This window comes from Gobius niger (assembly GCF_951799975.1).
Source record: "Gobius niger genome assembly, chromosome: 4".
In the NCBI taxonomy this organism is placed as follows: Eukaryota; Metazoa; Chordata; class Actinopteri; order Gobiiformes; family Gobiidae; genus Gobius; species Gobius niger.
This window is the reverse complement of record NC_136855.1, coordinates 26,709,790-26,727,388: the sequence shown is the minus strand read 5'-3', so window position 1 is coordinate 26,727,388 and position 17,599 is coordinate 26,709,790. Positions and strand designations below refer to the sequence as shown.

General features: G+C 40.0%; 1 protein-coding gene across 1 annotated transcript; it reads left to right on the top strand.

The window, feature by feature from the left end:
• The first annotated feature begins 212 nt into the window (after positions 1-212).
• On the top strand, positions 213-17,276 carry slc6a2 (solute carrier family 6 member 2). The gene is made up of 14 exons (XM_079554580.1): positions 213-989; positions 2,103-2,234; positions 2,684-2,921; positions 9,264-9,402; positions 9,729-9,863; positions 10,339-10,442; positions 12,903-13,027; positions 13,107-13,219; positions 13,314-13,442; positions 14,080-14,179; positions 14,394-14,494; positions 15,367-15,534; positions 16,253-16,324; positions 16,434-17,276. Exons 1-14 carry the CDS (start codon positions 710-712, stop codon positions 16,455-16,457), a joined length of 1,860 nt encoding a protein of 619 aa, XP_079410706.1. The 5' UTR covers positions 213-709; the 3' UTR covers positions 16,458-17,276.
• Positions 17,277-17,599: the final 323 nt, after the last annotated feature.

Here is a 17,599-nt window from a genome sequence, read left to right as displayed (position 1 = left end):
TAGGTCGCTTAGTATGGAACCACTGATGATACAACAAAGTGCTGCTTGCAGTGTGTCATGCTACAAAGTTCAAAACATCGCAGCTCAGCTGAAGTGTGCGCAGCATTTGGGAGGACAGCGTTCAATTATGATGTACCACGTGAGGGAGAGAGAAGAAACGCGGTTTAAAAGCTCGTTTTTATTTGATCTCTGTTACAAGAGGGCGAGTCTTCGCTGTTTCAGAATGGGCAGTCTTTCATCACACTCATCTGGACGTGAGGACCTCACAGCTATGGAGACCTGTCTGTAACGCGAGTAAGAGCGACACGGCTGATAGTGACTGTGATATTTACTTAGAAATGACAACGTCGTTTTTTATCGGTTTTGCTGCCAATTAATGGCACTAAGGATTTTGCTTCTTGACTTGTCGTCTTTCATCGTTTGTTTGTTATTATGAGTGAATAGCTACAAGAAGTTCAAGTGATTCGTCGTGCGTAACTGTAACCCTCAGAACTTTACGCACGCCTTCAAACCTCTCCAAACAGCAGTTCATCCCTCTTTCTCTGAAGCCAATGCACACAGATGTGTGGCCAGTAGTTTTTGTGGACAGCACTGGCCTGTTTAGTTTTTGTGAGCGTGCCTGCGTCGTTTTCGTTCAAACACAGCGACTCACATCATCAGCTCCGCAGCTGGGGGCCACAACGCGGCGTGGATTTCGCACCAAGAGAAAATGAATGTCCAAGTCGTGCCAGAGCACAGGCTCTCTTCAGTGGCTCCGCTTAAGCAGTGCAATCTCGAGAAGAAAGAGGTTGAACTGATACTCGTCAAGGACCAGAATGGCGTGCAATACACCAGCTCGTCCATCATGCCCGCCTCTGGACGAGGCTCCTCAGAAGACGACCGAGAAACTTGGGGCAAGAAAATAGACTTTCTTCTGTCAGTTATTGGTTTTGCAGTAGACCTGGCAAATGTTTGGAGATTTCCTTACTTATGCTACAAAAATGGTGGAGGTGAGTGAACAAACTTGTAATGTTAAGAGTTCGTATGATGATGAGCCACAGTGGCTCATTTGCAGACTGTTATGAATACACATTACCCACTGCCTGTATATGAACAGTGAGTGAGTGAGTGAGTGAGTGAGTGAGTGAGTGAGTGAGTGAGTGAGTGAGTGAGTGAGTGAGTGAGTGAGTGAGTGAGTGAGTGAGTGAGTGGTAGTCGTCGGAGGGGCCGATGGCGCAGATTGGTTGCCTTGCTTCCGTATGCGAACGTCAGGGCAGCTGTGGCGACCTTTGGACCAACACTGAGATTGGAGTGAATTAATAAGGACAGTTTCTATCTCAGGCTTGTAAAGCAGCATGTAAGTGTAAGGCGTTATTATTATTATTATTATTATTATTATTATTATTATTATTATTATTATTATTATTATTATTAAGCACATGGGAAATATACACACACACACAACATAAATCCATTTTCTTTGTTGATGCAACTTGATATGAAATATGGGTTGTTGGTAAATGTAACAATATTTTGTTATGGTTGAATATTTAGAATATAAGAACAGAATGGGAAATAACTTTTGGCTTTAAACGCCTTTGTATTTATGAAATCATGCTACTAATTAAGAATGTTTTTTAATGACATTCACTAGCAAACTAGTTCAGTCCTGAAATGAAAAAATAAATAAATATGTGACTGCATGCTAGAATAAACAATTCTAACATGCAGTCACGTAATTTATTTTTTTATGGGAGGGTATGTTAAACGCGTCATTCAAATGCATGTAGGTTTTACTGTACATTGGAGATAAAACTGTTATCTTATAACTTGACGGTTGGCAGTTTAAAACCTGCACTTGCAGGTTGCAACCTGCAGTTCATACTGTCATTCATTTCACATGTCACCCATGTTGCCTGTGTGAATGAACTGGGTGAATGGCGGCCGGAGTGGTGGTTAGATCTGAGCAGAAGCCGCCTCTCTTCAATAATCATAATAATAATAATAATAATAATAATGTTCTTTGCATTATTTGTGACAGTGTCATCAGTGACCCCCGGCTGCACTTCTGACCTTTCTCTCTCAGAATCAGACTAACATACTTTAACTTCCTTGTCTTACAGGTGCCTTTTTGATCCCTTACATTCTGTTTTTGTTCATTGCGGGTATGCCATTGTTCTACATGGAACTTGCCCTGGGCCAGTTCAACAGAGAAGGGGCAGCCACTGTTTGGAAGATCTGTCCTGTTTTTAAAGGTGATCCCGACACACACACACGCACACACACACACCCACACAAACGCATAGGTGCTTTCACTCACCTCCGGCAACCATTAATTTGCTGTGCTTCCCTTCTGGGCCATGGCCTTTCAGTTTAGCCCACAGTTCTTGTTATTTTCCTCAAGATGTCGCTTTAAAGTCACCTTTCTGTCACAGCGAGCTCAGTTTCACCCTTTGACTTTTATTTCTGGTTCCCTCCTTTTGTTCCTGATCTCCACACCCCTGTCCATGTTTTATTGCAAATGTCAAATCAATACCAATTCAACAAGAACAGAATTAAATATCGAATGAGTTTCAGACATGCATCGTAGGCTTGTCTTAAGGGAGAATAAAGGTTGTGCACGGTTGTAGTTGGAAAAAGTGAAGACAACAATGACAGCGAAAGTGTCAGCTTTATCTCATCCTAATCTCCGCTGTGTGTCTAGGTGTGGGGTACACTGTGATCCTTATAGCCCTGTATGTGGGTTTCTACTACAATGTCATCATCGCCTGGTCACTGCACTACCTGTTCTCCTCCATGACCCGCGAGCTGCCCTGGCTCAGCTGTGGCAACAGCTGGAACAGCCCCAACTGCACCGACCCCAAAGCTATCAACGGCTCTGTCCTCGGCAATGGGACGTCCTATGCCAAGTATAAGATCACCCCTGCTGCGGAGTATTATGAGTAAGTTTGCAACTCCTCTTATATTTGGAAAAATGTTACGAGATATTTAGTGCAATAGGTTTAATTCTTTAGCGTTGCAGCAGACACACCCTTCCTGTGAATGCACTTGTGTGATTGCTGGTGGTCAGACAGTCTATCATTGTAGAATTGTAGATCTTTGTATGCAGGAACAACCTTAGCTAACCGTCACAGTGAGACTGAGGAATAGATACTGGTCTTACATAAGGAACTAGAGAAAGTTGAGGCTGAAATGTGGAATATAGTTCTCCAAATCATTTTAAAACCAATTTTAGACCATGGGCTTCCCTTAGACATTACAACAAAACATCAATTTCACCATTTAAAGTTTCTTTTATAGTCAGTCTTCATGGGCTTTTTCTATAAGTTGACATATGTTCATTGGAGGAGAAGCCCCAGGAGACCAATCCTCAAAGGCCAATCCTCAAATGCCTTTCATCTCTCCATAGATGGAAAATTCATTTGTGTGTGGAGTATCCAGCTTTAAAAGTAGTTAGAATTTTGGTATTCCTGTCCAAACTCTGAAGTATATGAGTGTTCCTGGAATCATTCTGTGTTGAAAAGTGTGTTAGCACAGACACTGTAAGTGGAAGACTCCTAAAATTATACACGCTTCACTGTTTGTCTTGTAGAAAGTGTTTACATAAAAGTTCAAATGAAGTCTTTGAAGTGTGCAGAAAAAACAGTACATCTGTGAAAACTTCAAAGATGGCTCGTTCTTCTAGGCGTCTGTGAACAGTGGTGGTGCAGCCCAGAGGAAGTCTGTAGAGTGACTAGGGACAATACCTGAGACATGTGCCATAGTGACACAATATACTGACAGTATGTCTCAGACAATATTGAGCTCTTCAATTTCCTCATCCAAATCATTCAATCCATGAGTGTGAAATCAGGCTCTACTGTAGCTGTTACTTAAAGACCCTGATACGAAGGTTTTAGTTGTTGATTTTGGTCTATTTCCAAGTGGATTTATATGAGATGGACAATCTGACAATGGGGTTCTTCCAGACAGAACCTGGTGAGAGGTGAGCCTCTGTTGGGGGCAGTAAATATTATCCACAAGAGCTCATGTGTCAGTCTGCAGAACTATGTGCAAATTTGCAGTACAACTACAGGTTTTGGGATGCCTTTGCAAAGTTAATGCTTTTGTAATGTTTCGCATATTACAAAAAAATGCATAATATTCACTAGCCATTATGCAGTTATTGTTTGGGACATACAGAAACATGGCAACTTTACCTGTACATTTTTACATGACAGCAAATCATTTGACGACAAGATGAATTAAGGTGCCGAAGGAAGGATGGGAGGAACAAAACAGGGTCTTTGCCAAAAACTAGATGTGGGCATTTCACTGTAAGTAATTGGCTTACACCAACTTTCAGGATGTCAAAGTAATCTCCATCCTGCGCTTTAGTTTTGCACAGTGTTTGATTAAGTGCTTATTGCGCTGGAAGTCAGCCACAAGGGGTCACAAGCCATAGTACTCTTTGAGCTTGTGCCAAGCCCAAATAAACGCAGACGGATAGGGAAGAGAGTACCAGTAGATAAAATAATATTCATACCTCCAACTGATCTAATTGCAGATTGAATGTATAATTTGGGCATGGCTGAAAAGCAATGTTGCATTTTCGAATGTAGCATGTGCAGTTTACCAATTGTTACTTTATGTTGTGCATGACACTCATTCTTTAAGGCCACTGGGCTTGATTACACGTATTTTGTACAGCACAAATAAAACTTGATTGATTGATTGATTGATTGATTGATTGATTGATTGATTGATTGATTGATTGATAAAACTGTCAAGCAGGAGTCAAGAAATCAAAAAGAACTCACTTTGCTACCATCCACTTATACACATAGTACGTTGATAAAGGAAATTCAAATGGAAAGCATCACTACAGAAGAATGTGCACCTCATCAAGTTTGGTGATGTGTTTTACTGGGACAAATAAAGTGTGTAGGACAGGGGTCTGCAACCTTCAGCATCAAAAGAGCCACTTTGGTCAAGTTCTAAACCAAAAGAAAGTCTGAAAAAGCTGCAATGGCATTTTGATCCTGCAAACACCAAAGCATAATTGACAGTATGATGATGAATAAATTCATTAAAAGTAAAAAAATTAGTCAAATCTGTCCTGATTTTAGGCACTATTATCAGATCTGGATGGTGCTTTCCTTCCGAATTTTAACAAATAATTTGTCACAGCTTTTGTTCTGGCACAGATTTTGCCTCATACTATTGCAGATTGTCACTCATATAAATACACATTATTGTTGACTTTTTCCATCTACTACAGAGTACAGACAATGACTCAAGAACCTTCATCTAGGATTTCTTCATCAAAAGAGCCGCAGCACAGGCTTTAAAGAGCCACATGTGGCTTTTGAGATAGTGGTTGCCTTCCCCTGGTGTAGGAAAAAAAACGTCTCTGATTTAGGGAATAGTGGATGACAAACATGTCAAAAGTGAGTTATTAAGATCGTCTTTGACACTTGGGCACCAGCTTCTAAATCTCATAGTTCATTTTTATTCATTTTTAAAGACATCCATTCACAATAAAGAGATTTCACTCGTGTTCTAAGCAGACGTAATAAATTGTGCACATTTAAACCAAATTGAATTACACAGACACTTGAGGAAATTGCATTACTTCGTGAAACACAACGCCCTGTATTTGTTTGAAGAAAGCCTTAAATGAAATGGAAGTAGCAAACAAATTGGCACATTGGGCTGGATGTTGATACTTGATATGCCTGTAATGACTTCTTTATTTGTTATTATGGCCTGTTTTGTTTAGAAATACTGCACGCAAAACCATGGCACCCATGAGTACCCAAAGGCGCTTAATAGCGGCAGTGAGTGTCAGGAAAGTGTCGTATAAGCAGTATGCTGAGTGTTGATAAGAGCAAATGTGTTTAGAGTAAAAGGACTAAAGGGACAAGGATTGATGTTATAGTATGCACTTACTGGCAGCATGCTATCAATGTTATCAAATGACCAAGGAGGCCTAGGGGCATTACAACACTAACTCAAGATGTCCAGAAGTTTCCCAGGACAAACAAATGGGCTATATGCACAGTGACCCCACGTGATTTCCGCCTGGACAGTCAGCCAGAGGCTGTCCTTCCTGTCTGTCATCTCTTCCCATTAAAAATTAGCAGGTCCCACAGAAATGAAGCAATAGCTTAAGATTTGGTAAAGGACGGCGAGTAAAAGTTCGGATGTGACTGGAGCAGGTTAAAAAATATTACGTGAGACGCAACGACTTCACTGGAGGAAACCTCCGTGTTCATAACGGTGGATGTTTTTGTCTTGAAGCTAACGCGGCTAACAAAATAAAAATTAAAACTAGCGCAAAGTTTTGAACGAGCCTGCGCAAAAAAGAATCGTCCTGTTAGTAGTTTAAATAATATTTACTTGTTTACATGTTATATTATCATTTTTCAACACTAGCCTTTAGCTCTAAGATAAAAGCTCCTACCTTACGACAGCTGGCGTTTCCTTTGGGTGCTGGATTCACAGCGAACATGATGTTTGTAATACGTTGCTGTGACTGTCCATCAGTAACTCGTTGTCCTTAACCAGATCCTGAGCTATCGCTATTTTTGTGTGGGAACCTGCTAATTGTGAACGTAAACGACCAGCGACAGGAAGTGCTGCGTCTGGCTGACTGTCCAGGAAGACGTCACGTGGGGAAACTGTGCATATAGCCTATTGTATCCTTTCGTCGCAATCTGTCTCCCATGGGAACTTTGCGTCTTTGAATGTTTAATCAGATGAGATTGGACAGAGCCGAAGGGGAGCTTCATAGATGTGAACTTTTGTTGAGTTGGAGCTTTCCGTGCTTTTTCCTGTTGTGTAAGCATCCGCAGTGTCAGATTAACATCATATTCCACTGTTTATCAGCCGTAATATCACCTCACATGCCAGTGGAGCTGAATCCCCCCCAAAAGGTTCTTGGGATAAAAAGAGGAGTATGTTCTCATTAGAAAAATGTGATGCCTAGTCAAAAATGGAAAAAAATACTTACTTTGACATAGGGCTGGGTTAACATTTCATTTCACAGCTCTCACTTTGCAGAAAAAATGTTGGGATATATATTGTATATTCAACCTAAATATATGGGGATATGAGTTTTGGTCCATATCGCCCAACCGCTACTTTGAAATGGGGAGACAACCATTCTATAGAGACAGATGCCACATCATAGCAACGACCTTTTGTGTCAGAGGCCGCACATGGTGTGGGGCTGCCTCACTGGGCAATGTGGCTAAACACTATCTGTGCCACAAACCATCACAAGCACTCCCCTCATCAGGTTCTGCTCCCACCTTTCAGACCGCACCCTGTTCATTCAGCTCAAGACTTTCATTTCACCCCCCTCCTTGTTTCTTCAGGTGTCTTCAGGGTCTGTCCTTGGTCCCCTGCTTTTCATAATCTGCCTTCTCCCTCTCAGTCAGTTATTCAGGAAACCTCACATTCACTATCACTGCTATGCGGATGACAGCCAGCTCTATATTTCCAGCAAACCCATTCCACACTCCCACCCACCTCCCTAACAGACTGCCTCCATGAAATTAAATGGATTTACCTCAAACTTCCCCAAGCTAAACAGCAATAAAACTGAACTTCTGCACATTGGCACCAAATCCACATTATGTAAAATAAAACATTTCTCCATTTCCATTGATGGCTCCTCCATCTCCCCCTCCCAACAGGAAAAGAGTCTGAGTGTCATCCTCGACAGCACTTCAAACACCTAGCACATCAAATCTCAGCTGCCCGCATCATTACACACTATCCTTCCATCAACCATACCATACTGCTCCTCACATTCAAAGCCATCCATACCTGACTGACTATCTTTATATTGCCACACCTTTTTGCTCTCTCCACTCCTCCTCCTCTCTCCAGCTCATTGTCCCTCCTGACCACCTCGTCACCCCAGCTCTGGAACATTCTTCCCCCCCTGACCTCCGCAACACCGACTCACACCCACACTTAAATAAAAACTCCAAACTCATAGACAAACTCACTTAGACAAGCCTACTAATTACTGTAACTATAACTGCATTGTCCTTTTTACATTTGTTTTAACTTGTATTCATAACAGTACTTTTAATGTGTTTCTCCGATGTAAGGTGACATCGAGTGCCAAACATCTAAAATGTATTATTATAAACCAGCCACACTTTACATGGAATTGCATCTACTGCCAGGAATAACAACTACTTGTAAATGCATTCCAATTTGTTACTGAAACTGGAGCTTTAGTGTGTATGGTAAAAGAACTTCACAAGCAGAGTAAAGTGTATTTTATTTATTATTAATTCATGGTGGCTATTGGGAACAAAGGACAAAAAGACGTAGACTGTCTCCAATATGAGCGGTACGACTCCAACAGGTGCATCATTGCTCACAGTGTTCTGTGTTTGGAGACTGGGGACACAACAGGAGTTACTGCTAAAAAGGCTACTGCTTGCTGTAACAGACCAATTCCTTCTGTATAAAGAATTGCATAGCTTTCCATAAAGATGACAATGAGAAATGATGCAGTTGCATGCAACTGATGGAATTCAGAGTCACGTTGTTTATGTTGAACTCACGAAAGCTTCATTTTACCTTCATCCTAACCTATTTTACATTCACAGATCGTCGGGTCCATATGCAGCCCATCTATTTTATCTGTTCTGTTAGAGAGTACAACACATAAAAATAGTTTACTCAACGAGACAGGGTTAATAAAAAAGGTTGTGTATTTGCCTTATGTGCCTGGGCTATACGAAGAACTCCATATAGGATCTTTTGGCAACATCAAATCCTGGTGTACTTCCAAGAACAAACTTCTAGCTTAAAAATGAGCAAGGTTAACTCTGTTCGTTGCAAATAAGATGATTGCAGTAACAATTATATTTGACAAACCAGACAACCACTGCGTATGATGCTGTAGCTACACCACAGAGGTATGTAGCGACCACTCCTTTGATGACAGTGAGGATTTAGCAAAAGAAAAGATAGTTGATTCTTGCCCTTGTGCTGTCCTTTTTTGGTATTAGACAGTAATACATATTATGATGCTCAGAGTTTGATAAACATGGAACATCTCTGCTCTTGTTTGCCTAACCCTTACTCTAACCCAATCAACTTCTGAAAACTCCTTGATCTGACAGTATGCTTTGCTGTTCTCTTGATATGGTAAAAAAAAAAAACATTTCGCTTTTAAATGTAAGATTGATTCCTTAAGGCACACATGACTTACCGGTATGTTATGAATAGCCCCCAACGTGACCGAGAAATGATTCTGTTACTCTGTTGCGCAGGCGAGGTGTGTTGCACCTCTATGAAAGCAGAGGGATCGATGATCTGGGCATGCCACGGTGGGATCTGTCCTTGTGTCTGATTGCAGTGGTCTTCCTCCTCTACTTCAGTTTGTGGAAAGGGGTGAAGTCATCAGGGAAGGTATGGTGCTACAAAAAAAAAAGCCAGATGATAGAGTGAGCAAAGAAATCCAATAAAAAAAAATAGAATATTTCATTTCCAAACCTCAAGAAAAAGTGTCCCATTGAGAGTTACGTGAAGTTCCAACATTCAGCTAACTGTAAGTGCAGGACCTCTGGAACGAAATCTATGATGGACACTATTGTAAGTTCTGTAGAGAAAGAGAGTAACCACAATAAACTTTTGAAAAAGTTAAAAAGCTATTGTGATGCTAGAGCCCTACTCATTGTCAAAATAATTCAGGTTTTATGGTAACTTTTTTCAAACTATATCTTGTGTTCTTTCAGGTGGTCTACATTACTGCCACCATGCCCTACGTGGTGTTGTTTGTGTTGCTGATCCGTGGCGTCACTTTGCCAGGCTCCATGGATGGAATCAGAGCCTATCTCCACATTGACTTTAAAAGACTAAACAACTTAGAGGTTTGTGATGGGCCTCAGCTGCTTTTGAGACTTTTTTTTTCTAGTATGAGTAATGTTTCCTATTGCCACTCCGTTTTTGGTATTTATGTCGGCAAAACTTTCCACATGCCTGGTGTCTTATTCATCAAGCGGAGAAAACATACTCAATCCAGGCACTGCTCTGTGTATACATTTCTGAGATTTAATCTTGACTCAAAGTGTTCCATGTATGTGTTAGGGTGAGGAAAAGGTTACCTCTTACAGAACATTAAGTGGCAGTTATGTAAACAAAACAAAAAGATCATTTTTTAACTGCAAAGTGCCTATTGATGGGGTCCTTGTGGCTGAATTTGACCAAGCAGTTCGAACAGATCACATCAGAGTGGTTCATGCGTTATAAGGAAATGTTTTAAAGTACATTCGGTGATCAAGCATTTCTGTTAACTATGATTTGTTACAACATTGTTTTCTGTGTCTTTCATTCTTGACCTCAAAGGTGTGGATTGACGCTGCCACCCAGATCTTCTACTCATTGGGCGCGGGGTTTGGTGTGCTCATTGCATTTGCAAGCTATAACAAGTTTGACAACAACTGCTACAGGTAAGGATGTACTCGAAAACAAAAACACACACAAGGATCATAAAGCAAATAATTATCCTTACAGTTTGTATGTCAAAGCTTCAGGTTTGAGTCTACTATATATGTCATTGACGACACTAGTCAAGTGTGAATATCCCTATTTTCATGATTAAGGATGATGATGACAACAATTTGAATTGTCAAAAAATATATCGATAACTTTTATAAGGTATGTGGCCATACCACCTTTGCTATGAATCCCGTCAGACCTTGAAAGCTAAGCAAGGAAAGGCCTGGTCGGTACTTTGATGGGAGACCGTTTGGGAACATCACTGGAAGTGAGTGAGTGAGTGAGTGAGTGAGTGAGTGAGTGAGTGAGTGAGTGAGTGAGTGAGTGAGTGAGTGAGTGAGTGAGTGAGTGAGTGAGTGAGTGAGTGAGTGAGTGAGTGAGTGGTCAAAGGGGCCGATGGTACAGACTGGTTGCCTCACTTCCGTCAGTCAGTCTCAGTAGCTTACCACCACCGAGCATGGAGTGAACGAATAGTGCAATGTAAAGCATCTTATAAAAGCGCTATATAAAACGAAGACCATGTCTGTGAAAGGCACTATACAAATGTCGTCAAAACATAACACAAGAGAATGGGGAAAGTGAAGGAGAAGGAACCTTTTGACAGCACTTTTGCTCAGTATTTTTAGTTAATAATTTGCCAAAAGTAACTCAGAAGTAACTCAAAGTAGTGTAACTCAGCTACATTTTTTAAATAGTAACATGTAATGCAAATATATAATTTTTTTTTTAACTTTTAAAGTAACTTGCCCAATACAGTAAACATGAATACAATGAAACATACACAAGGTATTATGTTAGACAAAGGGGGAAAAAAGTGAATGTATAGACGATAAATATTGAGCCCAAAAATGCATTAGTTTATCTGTCATTTATTGAAAGAGTAATAAGACAATATAGTAATTATCGTGACAGCCCTAGTATTATTATTTAAAATGTAAGGTTATAGAAGACACATTTTTCTTAAGTGGTATGCCTAAATGATTTCCCACCAGGGGCGGACTGGCCATATGTCCATTCTGGAAGAGCACAGAAGGGCCACTGGCTCTCGGGCCACCGGTCTGGCCTCTCAATTTTCTTACCCCCTACCTTAACCGAGCTTTACCCAAATCTAAAAGCTTAAACAAGAAGCATTGAAATAGCGACGAAAACGAGGGTGAAAAGCAACAAAAAAGTGACAAAAACGTGACGAAAACATGACGACATAGCAATGAAAAAAGCTATGGAAAAGGAACAAAAAAGTGATAAAATCACGCCAAAAAGCCACAAAAAAGTAATGGAAAAGCAACAAAAAACAACATAAAATGTGACAAAAATGCAGCAATCACTTTTGTAGGCTTAGCTTTCAAATTAAGCGTTACACCGTTGCTTTCCAGTTGAGAAGCTTTTAGATTTGGGTAAAGCTGAACTTGAGAAAAGGCACTCGGTTAAGACGGGAGGTAAGAGGTTAAAATATGTATTTGTGGAAGTGCTGCATTTACACTAACTTGGGCCAGGCTGGTCAGAGTCCAGGGCCGTTTTTCAGTCCCAGTCCGCCCCTGTTTCCCACTGCACCTGTGACTAGCCCAAAATGTTTGCCTGGCGCTCCTGGTATGCTGCAGATTTACACAGTATAGAGACTGGGAACAGTTTTAAAACCTGGACACAGGCTGCAAGTTGACAATTTAGTGCCGCTCACAGAAAGCACTAAACCAGTCGCTACAACATGACACCGACCATAACTTCCATCTGGAGTGTGGTACATCTAAAAAGCAACTCAAAAAGTGACATCAGCACATGTAAGACAAAGATAGACAGTTGATTCTGTTACATTGTTTATAAAATTATAAGATCCAAAACCAAAAATTACTGTGTCACATCAAAGAGTCAGCCCTACAAGTGAAGCGTGAAATGGAAAGCAATAATATAAACTTGAATCCTTCCTACAATGACCAGGTATTGCCTTTAATACAGACAGAAAAGTCATGGCTTTGTGTTGACAATTTGGTGCTGCTTTGCCTCACAGAAAGCAGACATTGGATTGAGTCTGGCTTATCTTTTTCTCCACGTAATTGGTGCAGTGCCTGAGCTATAAACAAATGCTGTCGGCAAAACACCACTGAAGTCAATTATTTCTATCTAATGCACAATCCCCCATGGACATAAAATTTGTCATTGCAGCTGCACTTTATACATTAAAAATAAAATTGTGATTTAGCAAAAAATGTTTCTCATAGGATGCTGCTCTTGTTAAATGCTGTGGTGCTTTCTTTTCCGTCCGCATTGCTACCTCTTCCCTAATGTCAACTTTGTTGTACAAATGAATGGCAAAGTCTCAATAAAAAAATAACAACATTATGAATAAATCGCATATTCTTGAAATGTGTGTATTTCACTTTTCATTATTTCTTGATTTTCTCTGTGTTTATATTCAGGGATGCCCTTCTGACTAGCACAGTGAACTGCGTCACCAGTTTCTTCTCTGGATTTGCCATTTTCTCAGTACTTGGGTACATGGCTTACAAACATGGCGTGAGGATAGAAGACGTAGCCACTGAGGGTACGTAACTCAATATATTAATCAATAACAAAATCCCTTTTGAACATGTTCCTAATAGCAATTTACCTGTTTGTTTCAGGGGCGGGCTTGGTGTTTATCATCTACCCAGAAGCCATTTCCACATTGCCTGGCTCAACCTTTTGGGCCATAGTTTTCTTCATCATGTTGCTGACTCTTGGCATTGATAGCTCGGTGAATTCAGTCATTGTGCAAATATTTAGTTACTATTATTATTGTTTTAGCTGTCTAAAGCGCCAGTGTATTCTTGCGTGTGCTTATTTTATAGATGGGAGGCATGGAGGCCGTCATCACAGGTCTGTCTGATGACTTCAAATTTCTCAAGAGGAACAGAAAGGCGTTCACCTTTGCAACAGCCTTTGGGACCTTTCTGGTTGCTCTGTGCTGTGTAACAAATGTCAGTACTAAGTTTGATTGCACTCCTGATCCGCTGACATTTTAAAGTTACTTCAGATTGATAATGGTATTTGGAGATTTATTTGACATTGTAATTGTGTGGCCAAAGATGCTTTTAGGCTGAAGATAAGAGTAACCTTAAACACTTCAGTAAAATGCTGCTCTATGTCAGGTTATGGGAACTAATGTTAGGAGATTTTAAAACTGATGTCTCATGGTTTGGAAGCAGACTTTGTCACAAGGTTTCACATAGTTACAATCTCGCAAATCACAATTTGATTTGTCATCTATTCTAATAATATCACTCGTCCACATTAAATCAGTTGGTTGCATCATAAAGAAAAGAGGGGCAGCTTTAGCTAAGTTGATGGAGTATTTGCCCATGGACCCAGAGGCTGGTGGTTCAAGCCCAGTCACTGCCATACAGTGGTCATGGAGACTAGCAGCTAGGGGCCTGTGTGACACAATTGTTCAAAAAGACATCAGTTTATGATCTATTCCAGAAAGGACATTTGTTTTCTACCAATTTAAAATTAACACTTATCACGGATTTATCTTCACAAGTGAGTTTCTTTGTGAGCATGTGGTAGCAAGAGCAGCACTAAACTGAACTGTCCTTGTGTATACTCCTGGTGCAGGGTGGAATCTATGTGCTGACTCTGCTCGACAAGTACGCAGCTGGGACATCCATTCTGTTTGCGGTGCTGATCGAGGCCATTGGAGTGTCATGGTTTTATGGTAAGAAATTCTCAATGTAAAACAAAGAATGGGGTACATTTTATCCCGAAAGGAAGTTCTCCACCAGGATGCTTTTAATCACTGAGCAAATACTGGAGGTCATGAAGTAACATGGGAGTAGTCCATCATTGTTTTTCTCATACCTCCCAGTGGGAATGTATACAAATGTATTGTCCGCACACACATGTGATGTAACATTTGCATCTGCCTACAGGTGTGGACCGCTTCAGTGATGATATTGAGCAAATGATGGGCTTTAGGCCAGGGCTGTATTGGAGGCTATGCTGGAAGTATGTTAGCCCCACTTTCCTGCTGGTGAGGACACTACAGTACAGCACCATACCTACACTACACCATACCTTTTTCACACAAAATATGGCACCTTTTGTTTTTACTTTTAGTGGAAAGCAATGTTTAAAAAAAAGTACCCACAAAAATAAATCAAACTGAACAAATACATTACATACATACATAAAAAGAAAAACAAGGTATGTTTATTGAAACTCATATGACCTCAAAGACAGCCGTATCATTCTAACTAGCGTCTCACAGGCTAGTTTCTGTGTTGCTTCAGTGTAAACTATTGAGGTCCACGTGTATTAGCGGAAGAGCATTGCTGTGTCAACTGTTGTCCTGTGGAGGATAGAGAGATCACATGCTTCCTGCCATTCACAAGCAAATCTTTGCCATTATCCTCATAGGGGAAGTTAACAGCTGCAGTGAGACATGAATGGTCTTTAAGAAAAAACGGCCAAAACATTTTTTTCTGCTGTGTAAATGGACCACTGACAAGCTTTTGTGTCTCCAAAGAAAGTGGCATGCGCGTCTGAGACATGACCTTTGGATTAAGGTCAAATGAAAATAAATCAATTAGAGCAGTGAACAATAAAAGCAACATTTTTTGTACTTAAAGTTTTGGAAAAATAAAATAAAATACTGCGTCAAGAACAGGTGGACAGGGTAAGAGCCTGTGAGTTGTTTTATTGGAGCGTACACAAATCCTCAGGCCAACGACTTTGAATAATGTTTAATGATCAGGTTAGCAATTCAGAGCATGTCTTGCCAGTGGTCTGGCTTTAATGTTTGTCTGTTTCAGTTGTTTGCTTTTCCCTAAAAATCTGTCCTTTGTGTGTTTCCCTCGAGCCAAAAACAAATTTATACAAGCCATGTTTTATTTCTCTTCACAGTTTGTTGTCATTGCCAGCACCGTAACAGCCACAGGCCTCAAGTACGATGATTATGTCTTCCCTTACTGGTCTAATGTCATTGGCTGGGGTATCGCCATGTCGTCCATGCTTTTTGTTCCTGTGTATGCTGTGTATAAGTTCTGCACTGTATCAGGAACTTTCAAAGAGGTAGGTATCCAGACCTGTGAGGAATAACCATGACAATGTGTCTGTGTAAGCTTTCAGTCATACAGGAGTCCTAGACAATGGTTCTTGTGAATGCAGTTGAAGTATTGGACATTTTGCCACTCATCCAAGAAGCTTCATCAGTGGCACGAAATATTTCTGAAAAACACTGGTTTCGAAGTAAAAATATCTACGCAGTCTTTTTTGTGTGTAATAAGAATCCAACAGGATCTCACACACCGCACATAACCAGTGCTCGGCCTCTAGATGTTGTGATATGAGACAAAGCATTTCACTTTGCTCTTCTACTTGATAACAACTGTAATTTATGAGTTCCTGCTCTAAGCTGATGACACGAGTGCACGGAGAGCAATCATATCACATCAAACCAAAGAAGATTTATGAACCTAAGTCATCAATGCATTGTATGGTTATTTGAATCTCTCATCAATCATGTTAGGTCAGCTTTACTCATGTGTACGCAAATCCGGTCGTGTTCTCACTCATCACTTGTCCTGGGAACAAGAAAAAGTCTTCCCATGTTCTATGTTTAATGCTTCATTTAACTGGTGTCTGTTTTTTTTTTTTTTTTTCTGTCTGGTGAGCCTTGTAAATGATAATAATCCACGTACAGAGTATGTTTAAAATTTGCTGTGACAATCACTTAAGTGAAGCACAAAAAAAAGCACTGTCACTGACATTGTGCTCATTGTTTTTTCAGCGAATAGCCTATTGCATCACACCTGAACAAGACCACCACCTGGTAGCAGAGGGCAATATCCGCCAGTTCAAAGTAAGTAGCCCTTTAAAGGTATTTTTTATCAAAAATAAATAAAGTAAAATGATGTGAATAGGAGTTAAAAGATGTGAATGGCTGTATGATTTTTATTTTTCATTCCCAGCTCAGGCACTGGTTAGCCATCTGAAAATCCTGGTGCATAGTGAGGGGTGGGTTCAATCCTCTCCTGTGCTGCCTAAGGTTGGACAAGAAACTAAATACACTGTTTAGTTGTTTTTAACAGACCACTCTTCTTTACTCCTGTAATCCCCCACACATACACAACCTTAATGTCATCGTTTTTTGTCCCCATTTGCCTTCTGTGCTGCTGCATCTTCTTCTTCTTTCTTTCACAAACCATGGTAGAAAAGGGCAGCCTGTGGAGAAACAGATTGTGAATATAATTGTGTTCATGTTTTTGTTTTTTTTTACACAAATTAAAATTATATTTGCTTCATATTCAATTCCTGTTTTATACAATATGAATGTGCACATATATATTTGTAAGTATTGATTTATTTATTTATGCTATAATACTGTATTCTGTTCCAGTTCTCGTCTCTGGCAGAATTGCTCATCTGTGTTTAGTGCCTTATCAACCAAGACACTTCACATTTTTCTGTATAAAAAAGGAGAGAAAAACTAAAGCGTTGACTCAGGAACCCACTAAATTCAGTGTAGACTGTTATATGTTGCTTTCACAGAAGCAAATACGTAGCTGTCAGAGGGAGGAGAAAGTTTTTTTTGTCAGCAGTATGTTTCTTTTTGGAACAAGAATATTATCACAGTTTTATTAGATATTATGAAGATAATGTCCCATAATGGTGAAAATGTTCGCGGTTATGTTGTTTCTTCAAGGATGTTAGACTCAAATGGCAGCGTGACTCTTGGTGTGGCTTTTGCCCCTGTCCTTTGTAATTTAGATCTTAAAACTAGAGGTCTTGGTCAAAGGAATGGCAAAAGGTCTGTTCTGAATTGCATATTTATAGCTTTAAAACGACAAAGGAGGGTTTCATTTATTTACACACCTGGAAAGTAGTCTCTTTTGGCATTGGCCAAATATACATGACTATTGCTGTTGTTGTGAACTGATTTGAACTAGCCTTACATGTTTGTGCGGACGAGTGTACTATACTGTATGTCTAGTATTATATGAAGAATTATGTTAAAACCCAAATCATGTCCTTGTCTTCAAGTCTAAGTCCCAGCATGTGAGAGAATGTATTTTTATTTTATTTTATTTTTAAACAAATGTATTTATTTAAAAAAAAAGATAAATCTAAAGTCCCT

Bases quoted from the DNA above. Each gene is read 5' to 3' on its own strand.
- slc6a2 (XM_079554580.1), top strand. From the start codon at position 710: ATGAATGTCCAAGTCGTGCCAGAGCACAGGCTCTCTTCAGTGGCTCCG. The intron at 2,235-2,683 runs GTGATCCCGACA...CTGTGTGTCTAG, and splicing joins GATCTGTCCTGTTTTTAAAG to GTGTGGGGTACACTGTGATC. The intron at 14,495-15,366 runs GTGAGGACACTA...TTCTCTTCACAG, and splicing joins TTAGCCCCACTTTCCTGCTG to TTTGTTGTCATTGCCAGCAC.